Source organism: Glandiceps talaboti, chromosome 19 (assembly GCF_964340395.1).
Source record: "Glandiceps talaboti chromosome 19, keGlaTala1.1, whole genome shotgun sequence".
NCBI classification, from domain to species: domain Eukaryota; kingdom Metazoa; phylum Hemichordata; class Enteropneusta; family Spengelidae; genus Glandiceps; species Glandiceps talaboti.
Window position 1 is genome coordinate 20,264,934 of NC_135567.1, and position 14,950 is coordinate 20,279,883.

The 14,950-nt window shown below is 35.1% G+C and overlaps 1 protein-coding gene across 1 annotated transcript in view; it reads left to right on the forward strand.

Moving 5' to 3' along the window:
- The window catches only part of LOC144450129 (telomerase protein component 1-like), a 42,652-nt gene that overhangs the window by 4,765 nt on the left and 22,937 nt on the right, over positions 1–14,950 (forward strand). Inside the window, exons 6-21 of the mRNA XM_078140696.1 lie at positions 1,371–1,501; positions 2,030–2,187; positions 2,888–3,111; positions 3,726–3,738; positions 4,077–4,197; positions 5,982–6,162; positions 6,526–6,681; positions 7,561–7,635; positions 8,190–8,338; positions 8,861–9,014; positions 9,526–9,617; positions 10,110–10,286; positions 10,789–11,031; positions 11,613–11,726; positions 12,435–12,558; positions 14,654–14,836. Coding sequence (XP_077996822.1) covers positions 1,371–1,501; positions 2,030–2,187; positions 2,888–3,111; positions 3,726–3,738; positions 4,077–4,197; positions 5,982–6,162; positions 6,526–6,681; positions 7,561–7,635; positions 8,190–8,338; positions 8,861–9,014; positions 9,526–9,617; positions 10,110–10,286; positions 10,789–11,031; positions 11,613–11,726; positions 12,435–12,558; positions 14,654–14,836 — 2,295 coding nt within the window. The remainder of the gene's footprint in view (positions 1–1,370; positions 1,502–2,029; positions 2,188–2,887; positions 3,112–3,725; positions 3,739–4,076; positions 4,198–5,981; positions 6,163–6,525; positions 6,682–7,560; positions 7,636–8,189; positions 8,339–8,860; positions 9,015–9,525; positions 9,618–10,109; positions 10,287–10,788; positions 11,032–11,612; positions 11,727–12,434; positions 12,559–14,653; positions 14,837–14,950) is intronic.

Here is a 14,950-nt window from a genome sequence, read left to right on the forward strand (position 1 = left end):
ACATTTTGTCACATTTACTGTATATCAGAATATCATACATTTTGTCACATTATATCAGAATATCCTACATTTTGTCACATTATATCAGAATATCATACATTTTGTCACATTATACCACAATATCCTACATTTTGTCACATTATATCAGAATATCATACATTTTGTCACATTATATCAGAATATCATACATTTTGTCACATTATACCAGAATATCATACATTTTGTCACATTATATCAGAATATCCTACATTTTGTCACATTATACCAGAATATCATACATTTTGTCACATTATATCAGAATATCATACATTTTGTCACATTATATCAGAATATCATACATTTTGTCACATTATACCAGAATATCATACATTTTGTCACATTATATCAGAATATCGTACATTTTGTCACATTATATCAGAATATCATACATTTTGTCACATTATATCAGGATATCATACATTTTGTCACATTATATCAGAATATCATATATTTTGTCACATTATACCAGAATATCGTACATTTTGTCACATTATATCAGAATATCATATATTTTGTCACATTATACCAGAACATCGTACATTTTGTCACATTATATCAGAATATCCTACATTTTGTCACATTATATCAGAATATCATACATTTTGTCACATTATATCAGAATATCGTACATTTTGTCACATTATATCAGAATATCATACATTTTGTCACATTATATCAGGATATCATACATTTTGTCACATTATATCAGAATATCATATATTTTGTCACATTATACCAGAATATCGTACATTTTGTCACATTATATCAGAATATCATATATTTTGTCACATTATACCAGAACATCGTACATTTTGTCACATTATATCAGAATATCCTACATTTTGTCACATTATATCAGAATATCATACATTTTGTCTGATACCAGAATATCATACATTTTGTCACATTATATCAGAATATCATATATTTTGTCACATTATATCAGAATATCATACATTTTGTCACATTATATCAGAATATCCTACATTTTGTCACATTATATCAGAATATCCTACATTTTGTCACATTATATCAGAATATCCTACATTTTGTCACATTATATCAGAATATCATACATTTTGTCTGATACCAGAATATCATACATTTTGTCACATTATATCAGAATATCATACATTTTGTCTGATACCAGAATATCATACATTTTGTCACATTATATCAGAATATCATACATTTTGTCTGATACCAGAATATCATACATTTTGTCACATTATACCAGGATATCATACATTTTGTCTGATATCAGGATATCATACATTTTGTCACATTATATCAGAATATCCTACATTTTGTCACATTATTTCTATTTGTAGATTTCTTATCTAAGTGAACAGAGTGAAACAGAAGAAGAATTGATACGATTAACATTTACTTTGAAGCAATTGATTCGTAAATTACATATCACTGCACCTGTTGAAAGTGTTATGAGTCTCATTGGTAAACGGTATGTCTAAAATTATACTTTCTTACTAAATGTAGTTAATTTGCATATTATTTGCATATTATTACAAATTTGCACCTGTTGTCCCATTGGTAAAAGGTATGTGTAAAATGACACTTACAAAATAGTTTATTTGCATATCATTTGCATATTATTGCAAACTTGCACCTGTTGAAAGTGTTATGAGCCTTGTCAGTAAAGGGCATATGTAAAATGCAACTTTACGAAATAGTTCATTTGCATATAATTTGCATAATATCACTCGCACCTGTTATGAGTCTCATTGGTAAAAAAGTATGTGTTAAGTGAGACTGTCTTTAATACTAAACATAATTAATTTTGCATATCATTTGCATATTATTGCAAACATGCACCTGTTATGAGTCAGTAGTAAAAAGTATGTGTAAAATGATACTTTCTTACTAAACATAGTTAATTTGCATAAATTATAAATTATTCAAAACTTGCATCTATTTATTGGCTCAATTCTGAGACTTTGTTTTGAGTGTAACTTTATCCTGGTGATTACAGGTATCCTGAGGATAATGACAGCTTCCGGAAAAGTGGACTGTCTGGTGAATGGGATCCAGATAGAGCTGGGAAGAGAATGAAATTACCTACTCCAGAAACGTGGGAAACACAGGTTTCCTTGAAAGGGAACAAGGCATCAACTTGGGAAGATTTGATAGGTAAGTCCTGGAATTATGTCTCTGACTTGATTCACATCATATTTATTCATATTTATAATATATTATTTAGATTCACATTCATTATTGTAATCACAACAATTATATTTGACGTTCATTTTGATATTTTTATTATAGATCATAGAAAGCTACCGTTTATGGCAATATTTAGATTCATATTCATAATTACAATCAAAAATATTACAATTCGTATTATAATTACAGATCATAAAAAGTTGCCCTTTATGGCAATATTTAGATTCACATTCATTATTACAATCAAATATTATATTTGACGTTCATATTGATATTTTTATTACAGCTCATAAAAAGCTGCCCTTTATGGCTATATTAAGATTCATATTCATAATTACAATCACAAATATTATAATTCATATTATTATTACAGATCATAAAAAGCTACCCTTTATGGCAATATTTAGATTCACATTCATTATTGTAATCACAACAATTATATTTGACGTTCATATTGATATTTTTATTATAGATCATAGAAAGCTACCGTTTATAGCAATATTTAGATTCATATTCATTATTGTAATCACAACAATTATATTTGACTTCATATTGATATTTTTATTATAGATCATAGAAAGCTACCGTTTATGGCAATATTTAGATTCACATTCATTATTACAATCAAATATTATATTTGATGTTCATATTGATATTTTTATTGTAGATCATAAAAAGCTGCCGTTTATGGCAATGCTGAGAAACATCCGTAACATGTTGAATGCTGGAATTAGTGATAAACACCATGCCTGGATACTACGAAAACTAACAGATGAAAGATCCGTTGTCAACAGCAAACAGTTTCCATTCAGATTTTTCTCAGCATATGAAGTCCTTGGAGACTTAGAGAGGGCATTGAAAAGACAAGGTGACAAACAGGATATTTATTTTGTGATATTTTCAAGGGGTTGAGACTGACACACCTATTGGGTTCTCTCCACCATGGGTTGTCTGTGGCTGAGTGTTTACATACTTAAAAAAAAAAAAAAAAAATATTCTGTATAAGTAAAGATTATTATTATAGCATCTTTCTGGATCTGGATCTGGATCTGGATGAATAATTGACACCACCTCCTTAGGAGTATCACACCAATGGAGTCATAGGTTAAGATATGAATATTTCTGATTGAAGTGATCTCTATGTCTTGTCTTGAATTAATATGTTGAAGGCGATTAGATGACAGAAGAGGGTAGTGTATTCCAGTCAACGATTGTTCTAGTGAAAAATGAATTCTTGAAAATTTCAGTTTTTGAATCAAGGTGTTTATATCTAGCTGGATGGAGTCGTGTACTGTTCGTTGGTGAAAAATGTTTGTTAGCTGCAGTGACACACACTGATTTTGATTTTTCTGATTTTGTGTAGGTTTGTAAATAATGCTATGTAATGGTATTTACACCAACCACTTAGCAATACTGCTTATTATGGTGACAGAGCATTCTCAATTTGTACCCCACACTTGTGGAATGCTCTGCCATCGTATCTGCAGAGTGTCGCTACATTCCAGACATTTAAATCAGGTCTTAAGACCTATTTCTTCAATAAGACTTTCACTTGAGTCTGTTTTTGTACTTGTTTTTCTGTGCTTTGTAACGGGCATTAATGATAGTTATATGGTATGCGCTATATAAGAAAATTAGATTAGATTAGATTAGATTAGATTAGATTATGTGATTATTCAGGAATATGAATGTCAATCACTTAAAATGTACAAAAAAGTCAAAAATAAAATGAGAGGAAATAAAGATGCCATCAGGTATAAAATCAAGTCTATTTATTTTTAACCAGAGTAGAATTTAATTACATTATTTTTCTTTCTTTCTACTATTAGAATCAATAGCATCTGGTGCCATAGAAGAAACGTCATATCAAGTCGGTAGAGGTCGTGGTGGAGCAATGCGTGGTGGTCGTGGACGTGGAAGAGGTCGAGGTGCTGGAGGTGCTGGGCGAGGTGGCTATGGACAGAAAAAGAAACCTGTGTAAGTATTTTCTCTTAGCAACCATGACTACACCCATAGCAACCATGACTACACCCATAGCAACTGGAAAACCGATGTCACTGATCAAAACAAGTTTAGCTTTAAAATATTTGTCATTGTACGTACAATAAATATTTTACACAGTTTTTAGCTTTTTGTAATTTATTGAGTTACAAACACAGATTTGGTCAATACTGTTTCATATTCTTTTTTCAAGTAGGAATACATAGTTGTTTTATGAATTTAAACAAATCCAAAATAAATATGCTATTTGTCATTGATATAGTCTGTAAGGTACGCCGTGACGGGGCGCCCTCAAACATCAGGCAACCCCTGAGAGGAGGCCGGTGAGGGTGAAACGTCACGACGTATCTTACAGTCTATCATTAATATGGTCACCTTAAAAACAACACTTTACATTTTGTATTTTCTGAGACGACCTGAAGTTTAGTATGTAGATGTTGACACGTCGTCTAGGCATTTACATTATGTGACACAACCACTGACCATTTTACATTTTGTTTTTTCAGAGGTGACCTCAAGTTCAGTATGCAGATGTTGACACTTCATCTAGAAATGCATTTAGACAGCCACTGACCTTTAAATAATCACAGATTACATTTTGTTTTTTCAGAGGTGACCTCAAGTTCAGTATGCAGATGTTGACACGTCATCTAGGCATTTACATTATGTGACACAACCACTGACCATTAAATAATCACAGATTACATTTTGTATTTTCAGAGGTGACCTCAAGTTCAGTATGCAGATGTTGACACTTCATCTAGAAATGCATTTGGACAGCCACTGACCTTTAAATAATCACAGTTTACATTTTGTATTCTCAGAGGTGACCTCAAGTTCAGTATGCAGATGTTGACACCTCATCTAGACATGCATTTGGACAGCCACAGACCTTTAAATAACCACAGATTACATTTTGTATTTTCAGAGGTGACCTCAAGTTCAGTATGCAGATGTTGACACTTCATCTAGAAATGCATTTGGACAGCCACAGACCTTTAAATAACCACAGATTACATTTTGTATTTTCAGAGGTGACCTCAAGTTCAGTATGCAGATGTTGACACTTCATCTAGAAATGCATTTGGACAGCCACTGACCTTTAAATAACCACAGATTACATTTTGTATTTTCAGAGGTGACCTCAAGTTCAGTATGCAGATGTTGACACTTCATCTAGAAATGCATTTGGACAGCCACAGACCTTTAAATAACCACAGATTACATTTTGTATTTTCAGAGGTGACCTCAAGTTCAGTATGCAGATGTTGACACTTCATCTAGAAATGCATTTGGACAGCCACTGACCTTTAAATAACCACAGATTACATTTTGTATTTTCAAAGGTGACCTCAAGTTCAGTATGCAGATGTTGACACGTCATCTAGACATGCATTTGGACAGCCACTGACCTTTAAATAACCACAGATTACATTTTGTATTTTTAGAGGTGACCTCAAGTTCAGTATGCAGATGTTGACACGTCATCTAGACATGCATTTGGACAGCCACAGACCTTCAAATAACCACAGTTTACATTTTGTATTTTTAGAGGTGACCTCAAGTTCAGTATGCAGATGTTGACACTTCATCTAGACATGCATTTGGACAGCCACAGACCTTCAAATAACCACAGTTTACATTTTGTATTTTTAGAGGTGACCTCAAGTTCAGTATGCAGATGTTGACACTTCATCTAGACATGCATTTGGACAGCCACAGACCTTCAAATAACCACAGTTTACATTTTGTATTTTTAGAGGTGACCTCAAGTTCAGTATGCAGATGTTGACCAAGTACCGTAAGGCCCTGGATACTGCTGTCAAGATAGCGACATGTTATAATGTCAAACCAATATCTGGTACCACTGTACTGTTTTGTAACGTCGGTAATAACATGAACAGACCATGTACGTCAGCTAGATTTGGAAAGTCAAAAACAGTAAGTTCTACAGTGAGGCTAAAAGTGTGAGAATATGTGGTTCAATTTTTGTGATGTTTGATGATGTAGTTTTGGTAGTGTGGAAAGTCAAAAACAGTAAGTTCTATAACATGGCTAAAACTGTGAGACTGTGTTGTTCACTTTTTGTGATGTTTGGTGATGTAGTTTTGTTTTCTTAGGCAAGTTAATGAAAGTATAGATGATTTCATGATGTCCATATTATCAGTGGTAAGTAGTAAAATGTGTTCCAAGCATGTCAATATTGTACTACATGTACATGAACCCCCACCCCTCACCCCTCCCCCTCACCCCTCATCCCTCATCCCTCACCCAGTTTATGCAATTATTTATTTTCTATTTCAGGTGTTAGAGGTTGGAGTATTACTTGGTTTGATGTGTAAATATTCCTGTGAGGATTGTCAGATGATAGCCTGTGGACCAGCTGATAACTATAAACGAGTGGAGTTAGAGAAAGGTACTATTCTGGATAATATGCAGAAGTTACTACAGTATGCAAAGGTAGCTAAAGAATTCCTTATTTAAAATCATTTGAAAAGAATTATTCAATTTCTGTTCAACTCGTGATCTCCACGACCCAGGAGAGTTAGAGAAAAGCATTGTGGCTAGACATAATATCATAACTGGGCAACGCCCATAATCTCACACAGGGTAGATTCATTTGTGACTCGCTGCCTCACAATGATATTGTAGATAGCGCCCTTCGCATGGAGAATGCGCATAGTATATAGAACACACATGCGTAGTCATTGCGCCTCAATGCATCCTTGGGTAAAACGACCAAAAAAACATTGCATAGTATAGACATGTAGGATGTGCATGCGTACTAGTCACTGAGCTGCTAGGTGGCCCCTACGAGGCCACTGCGTGAGCTATTAGTAAGCAGGACAACCTATGTACCCTCTAATGATAGCCAAATTTTGTTGTTGTGAGCCAAAATGATAAAAACTGGCATTTCTTATGAGTCACCATATAGTAAGAGATAGGAGTACATCAAATTTTGGTGCGTCACTAGAAATTGTGTGCACATTATATTGGCTTAGAGGGCACATTCAAAATTACCATTACTTTCCCCAATTTTTCTTTGATATTACAGGCGCTGGTAGAATTATGTTATTCCCCAATATGTGTCTCCATTCAGCTGGAAAATAATCGTGACCTAAGTGGTCTTTGTCACGACTTGTCTATGGACTCATTGTGACAAGACCCCTTAGGTCATAAGTATTTTCCTTGGCTGAAGGAAGAAAAATATTGGGAATACATCCAATTACGATATTAATATCAGTGTGTGTGTGTGGGGGGGGGGGGGGGGGTATTTGCAGTGTTCTGTTTGTTTGTACTTTCATTTCTCTTGAATGTTATTAACAACTTTTCTTTCAGGATTTTGAGTTGATTGCCAGTAGAGGTTGTATTCCTGTAGATATGCTGAGAGATATACTAAGGGACAGACAACAGGTAATCATAGCATCTTTTCTCTTCAAGACATTGTGGCAATAATGTATTTGCTAAATCTTCATGAAAGTCCTACTATGCAATCAACTGTTCTAACAATGCCAGAACACAAATTGTGATGTCATAAAAGGTATGCATTGACATTAACATTATACTGGAATAGTTTAATAAAAGATTTTGTAAGTATTTTACTGTTGTATATACGTAACCATTACTGGTGATTGACTGAACTCAAACCTGGTATTAGAATATAACTTATAAAGATCCGATGACATAATTTTTAGTATGTATCAAAAATGTTGAGACAATCCTTACTATGCAATCAACAATACAAGATGACAATCATAATCTCATAGAAGACATGCATTGACATTAACATTATACTGGAATGTGATTTTGTGTTAGTATTTCCACTTTGAGTAAAAAGTTTATAAACTCATGTTGTGCCTCTTTTAATAAAACTATCTTGATTCATGAATTGTTTTGTGCAAAGTGATCTGATCAGTGATAAAAAAAATTGGATCAAAAATGTAATATTCATTATTTGTATTTCACAGATTGATAATTTGATTGTATTGTCTGATGGGATGAATATGTGTGAACAAACTGAGAATCAAGCCATCATGGATTTCCTGGAGAAATACCGACATCTAGTTAATCCTAACCTATTGTTTGTTAATGTTGATCTAAGTGGAGCTAAAACAGGGTATGTAATCAAGTTAACCCTTTCATGACTAGAGACGAGTTTTAAATAATATGGGGACCCAATTTATATGAATATTTTCATAATTACAATAATATTACTTTGTTAGGAAGTAACATTTCTTTAATTCCAGTCTAAAATGAAGTTGATATATGCCAAAAAGTTACATAAAACAAGAATTTTGTCCAAACAATTTTGGCGGTAATGTTTTCAGTATTGAAGGGGTTAATCCCGATCTTTTTTTTTGTATTTGATAACCTATGCAGAGCATTTTGTAGATGTTGATAAAATCTAGCCTAAGTTAGGAGGCCAAACCCTAATCCTAACTCCCTAGCTTGGCAATAAATACATAACATGGAATACCATATAGTTTTAATAAGTTTTGAGGAATTTAGTCTAAGTTAGGGGGCCTTATCCTAATCCTAGCTCCCTAGCTTAATGATAAATACATAGCCACCAAGCACTATAAAATGATTTTATTTCTTTTTCTTTTCTATATTTGAACATTTTTTCGCTTCTTACCAGATTTACTGAAGAGAAAAGTTCGAGTCATCCAAATGATATATACATAGCTGGATACAGTGACCAGATTCTAAGTTTTATTGCTGAGAGAGGGGATGCTGGACAGTTAGCACATGTAGAGAAGATAGACGAAGCCTATAAACTGAGACCAATGCAGGTACGTAAGACTGACAGTGGTATTTAAAACATAGTTGTTTGTCTGTTTCTTATACACAATGGAATTCAAGGTCCCATGGAACTTACCAGTCACAATTCGAGAGAGAGAGAGAGAGAGAGAGAGAGAGAGAGAGAGAGAGAGAGAGAGAGAGAGAGAGAGAGAGAGAGAGAGAGAGAGAGAGAGAGAGAGAGAGAGAGAGAGAGAGAGAGAGAGAGAGAGAGGGAGAGAGAGAGAGAGAGAGAGAGAGCCTGAGAGTTTGAGAATTTGAGAGAGAGCGAGAGAGAGAGAGTTTGAGAATTTAGAGAGAGAGAGAGAGAGAGAGAGAGAGAGAGAGAGAGAGAGAGAGAGAGAGAGAGAGAGAGAGAGAGAGAGAGAGAGAGAGAGAGAGAGAGAGAGAGAGAGAGGAGGGGGGGGGGGGGGGGAGGGGGGAGGGAGGGAGGGAGGTAGAAAGAGAGAGAGTAATAAAGTTATATCTAATCTAATCTAATCTAATCTATATGATTGTTTGTAGACTGCAGCAATTGGTAGAGGTATTCTATCAACAACTCAAACCAATAATGATAATATAGAGAAACCATTACCAGTTATATCATCTACACCAAGGTAAGTAAATGATATCCTCTAACTAACATATGTTTTGACCTACAACTACCGACATCAGATTGTGGAAACGGAACAACAAACAGGGAAAGTAAACAACTGAATTGGACAGACAGACATACATATATAGACAAATAGACACAGTCAGACAGACACAGACAGACAAAGAGAGATGGAGAGACAATGTTTAGCTAGCTCTTTAGCTAGATGGATGGACAGACAGACAGACAGACAGACAGACAATATTTAGCTAGCTCTTTAGCTAGATGGATGGACAGAGAGACAGAGACAATATTTAGCTAGCTCTTTAGCTAGATGGATGGATTGACAGACAAACAGGCAGACATACAATATTTAGCTAGCTCTTTAGCTAGATGGATGGATTGACAGACAGGCAGACAGTAGACAGACATACATACAGACAGACAGACAGACAGACAGACAGACAGACAGACAGACAAAGATAGCTAAAGTAATATTTAATTCCATTATTAGGTGGAGAACAGCCAAGGTGTTTATTTCATCAACATTCCGTGATATGCATAGTGAGAGAGATTTACTGACACGGTTTGTCTTCCCTGAGTTACGTGCTAGGGCCAAGAAACACTTCATTAATGTATATGAAGTTGATCTAAGATGGGGTGTCACAGAGGAGGAAGCAAAGAGTAACAAGTAAGTACATGTAAGGAGGGGAGGGGTTGGAGTGTCACGGAGGAGGAAGCAAAGAGTAACAAGTAAGAACATGTAAGGAGGGGTGGGGAGGGGTGTCATGGAGGAGAAAGCAAAGAGTAACAAGTAAGTACATGTAAGAAGAGGGGAGGGGTTGGGTTGGGGTTGCAGGGAGAGGATGGGAAGGGTTGAGGTTTCACAGAGTAAGAAGCAAAAAGTAACATTTATTTTTTGAAGTAGAAAGCCATGATAAAATTGTTTTATTAATTAAAAATGCAAAATAAATATCCAATCCTCATCCACAATTGTTTATAACATCCATATCAAGTGTAAAAGTATACTGTTTCATTTGCTAAATGATCACATTAGAAAGGCCACATGCTAGGCTTGTAAATAAACCAATTGAAACAATATACTTTTACACTTGATATGAATGAGTGTAGCACATAGAGAAAGTGCTTTACTTCAGTGTTACTTGTATAATAATTATCATTGTTTCCAACAGGTCAATTGAAATCTGTCTAAGTGAAGTCTCACGATGCGATTTCTTTATTGGTATCCTTGGTGAGCGATACGGCTGGATACCGGATAATTATGTTGCCCCAGACACTGAGGACTATGATTGGTTGAAAGACTATCCAAGTCATCGTTCAATCACAGAGCTGGAAATGGAACATGCTGGGTTAGGGGATCCAATCAATGCTGTTGGCAAGGCTTTCTTTTACCTTAGAAACAATGAATTCATCAGGTGAGTGTAGTGACCTTTAACCTTTGACCCAACACACAAGGTCACTTCTGAATGTATGAAAGTGGTAGAAGCTGAGTTTATAATTTTTTTACTCTGAAATTGTGGACAAGAAATAGAGCAAGTAAACTAATTATGTATATTGTTAAGTCTAGGAAGTTTCACGGTAAACTTGCTCTCTAAAACTTACTTCAATAACCTCAGTAGTCTGAAGGAAAGGGAAAAAAACTATTACCAGAGTATGACTTCAAATAAACGTAGAAATGGAGTACTATTTAGTAACCCGAGACAAACACAATTAGCAAAAAAATCTACAACATAAAATATAATGGTTGTCTAGGTTGATGACAAGAATTAGTTTGGTTTAATTGCTTGAAATATGGTGTTTATGAGTTAGTAACTATAAAACCATTAAAAAAAATAGGATAAAAATTAACATACTGAGGATGTTAGTCTTAGATATCAGAAGAGTAAACTTCCTTTCAGAAATCTGCTTCTATGTAGCGCCCTCAGTGACCAAACTATGGAACTCAACATTGATAGTCACTTCTTTAATAAAGTTAGTAAATGTGTTTTATCTTCAGTTCAATACCAGTCAAACAAAAAGGTAATTTTGAAGCAGAATCCAACGCCAGTAAAGACAAGATAACAAACTTAAAGGAAAGAATAAGAACCAGTGGACTAGAGGTTTTCAATGGGTAAGTACAGAGAGGAGGGGGAGGGAGGGAGGGAGAGATAGAGAGACAGAGAGAGACACAGAGAGAGAGAGAGAGAGAGAGAGAGAGAGACAGACAGACAGACAGACAGACAGACAGAGACGGACAGACAGACAGGCAAACAGACAAACAAACTGACAGTCAGACGGCCGCGGAGACAGGACAGGAGAAAGGAGGGAGGGAGGGAGGGAGAGAGAGAGAGAGAGAGAGAGAGAGAGAGAGAGAGAGAGAGAGAGAGAGAGAGAGAGAGAGAGAGAGAGAGAGAGAGAGAGAGAGAGAGAGAGAGAGAGAGAGAGAAGGAGAGAGAGAAGGAGGGAGGGGGGGCGGATGGACAGACGGACAGGCAGACAAACAAACTGACGATCGGATGGAGACAGGATAAATGGGAAGAGGGAGGGAGAGAGGGAGAGGGAGGGTGGGAGAGACAGCCAGCCAGCCAGACAGAGATGGCGAGGGAAGGGAAAGAGACTCTGTGTGTGTGTGTGTGTGTGTGTGTGTGTGTGTGTGTGTGTGTGTGTGTGTGTGTGTTCATGTGCATTACATGTGTGTATGTATATACAAATTACTTGATCTGATTCAATATATTTAGTAGTTACAATATATTGTGATATATAAAAACAAAATTGAAGACTTGACCATTCAACTAGTGTGTGTAAACCGATTCTATTTGATATATCCTATACATTCTAGCTATCCATGTGATGTAACTGGTGAATCTATGGACAATATACCAATACTAGGTGGATTGGAAGACTTTGGTGCTAGAGTATTAAATAATCTATGGAATGCTATTATCAAGAAATTCCCAGATGAGGTAATGCAATCTTGGCTGTAAATTTATAATTTTCTATTGTAACATTTTACAGTATTTTCATTCTTATCTTATCTTTACTATTTCATTTTCAAGAGAGTTCTTTCAAAACTATTGTGATCAAATGCAAACATGGTATACAGACTAGGAACCACATCAAGTCAAGTATCATCAAACAAAAAATGTAATGAAATATTTTCCCCCAATATTTGTTAGTTGTTCAGGCAAGGGAGATATCAAGCTGATTAAAACCTGATGTGGTAAAAGTGGCTTGATGTCTTTATTTACCTCTGTTTCCAAAATTTTTGTATCATTTGTTTTTTATCTTTGTTGTTCTTTGTGATTGCTTACCAAGCTTGGGGAAATATAAGAGACCTAAGGGGCCCTGTCACTATGAGTTGAAACATGAGTAATGACAAAACCCTTAGGTCATGATTGAGTACTCCTTAGCTGAATGAAGAAAAATAATGTATGAAAAATCAGAAAAAGTAAATTAGATGGTGATTTGAATGTGTTGACCAATGATTTTGTGATTTAGAAGAGAGAACAACCAGAGAATAAACTCCATATTTTTTGTTTGTGTGTGTTCAACTTGGCTTGTTTGAGGTGTAATGACTTTTGTTGACCACCACAATTAGATCTATACTATAAAAAGCGAATGTGAATTCAAACAACCCAACATACATGTCTATTCTCTGATGAATAATCCCTGACAATGTACTTCACTAACTATAAGGAGGTAGAAAGGACCTTGTTATAAAGTTATACAATATTTCTGTATGAATCAAAGGACGATTAGTTTATATTCAATTCTCGCTACCTGCAATACAATTCTACACATCACTGTGGAGTCAAATGGAACGAAGTCGCGCGACAACGCGTTCTAATGTCGACAACTACACTTCCGGTCGGCTATGCTAATACACAGGAATGTTTCTTTCCGATTTTCAGTTGTAGACATCTCTTGTAATTTTGCCCTGGAAAGATACTGTACATATTTAAATTTCCCACCTCCATAATTATATGAGCTTAAAACTTGCGTTTATCTTATTTGTTACAATTAAACTGTTTGGAAGAAACATTCACGTGTATTGACATAGGCGACCGGAAGTGTAGGTGTCGACAAATGCAAGCGCGGTCGCGAGACTGCGTTCCATTTGACTCCTTAGCGATGCATAGAATTGTATTGCAGATAGCGAGAATTAAGTCTCAATTAGTTTACGGTGTATTGCTCAAAACATTTAGTGAACTTTGAGCTTCAGTTTACATTCTTTATATGTCTTACCGAGACTGCCTAAAATTTCGACTATAAACAACGGAGTTGGAGCTCAGAAGATCACAGTATAAATCTAAGGACCTTTTAGTTAACAATTTTTGTTATTTCTACATTGTACAGGATGCCGTACAAGATGAGATCACGGTATAAATCTAAGGACCTTTTAGTTATCATTCTTGTTATTTCTACATTGTACAGGATGCCGTACAAGATGAGATCACAGTATAAATCTAAGGACCTTTTAGTTATCATTCTTGTTATATATACATTGTACAGGATGCCGTACAAGATGAGATCACAGTATAAATCTAAGGACCTTTTAGTTAACATTCTTGTTATTTCTACATTGTACAGGATGTCGTACAAGATGAGATCACAGTATAAATCTAAAGACCTTTTAGTTAACATTCTTGTTATATCTACATTGTACAGGATGCTGTACAAGATGAGATCACAGTATAAATCCAAGGACCTTTTAGTTAATGTTCTTGTTATTTCTACATTGTACAGGATGCCATACAAGATGAGATCACAGTATAAATCTAAGGACCTTTTAGTTAACATTCTTGTTATTTCTACATTGTACAGGATGTCGTACAAGATGAGATCACAGTATAAATCTAAAGACCTTTTAGTTAACATTCTTGTTATATCTACATTGTACAGGATGCTGTACAAGATGAGATCACAGTATAAATCTAAGGACCTTTTAGTTAACGTTCTTGTTATTTCTACATTGTACAGGATGCCGTACAAGATGAGATCACAGTATAAATCTAAGGACCTTTTAGTTAACATTCTTGTTATTTCTACATTGTACAGGATGCCGTACAAGATGAGATATCCCATGATGCCTCTCTACATGAAGCATGTCTTGAAAATCATCTGCAGACATTCGTTGGTAGAAAGACTGTGATAAAACAAAGTATAAATGCTATAGAAACTAGTAAGAATGGATTGGTTATCATTACTGGTACAGCTGGTGCTGGAAAGTCTGCACTAATGGTGAGTTGTAGTCTGTACCTTTTACTAATTTATTGAAAATCAAAATAGCTTGAACCACCAAAAAAATACTGCTTGTTTCTGGTTGTCTTGAAAGAAGAAAATGTTAGGTTAAAT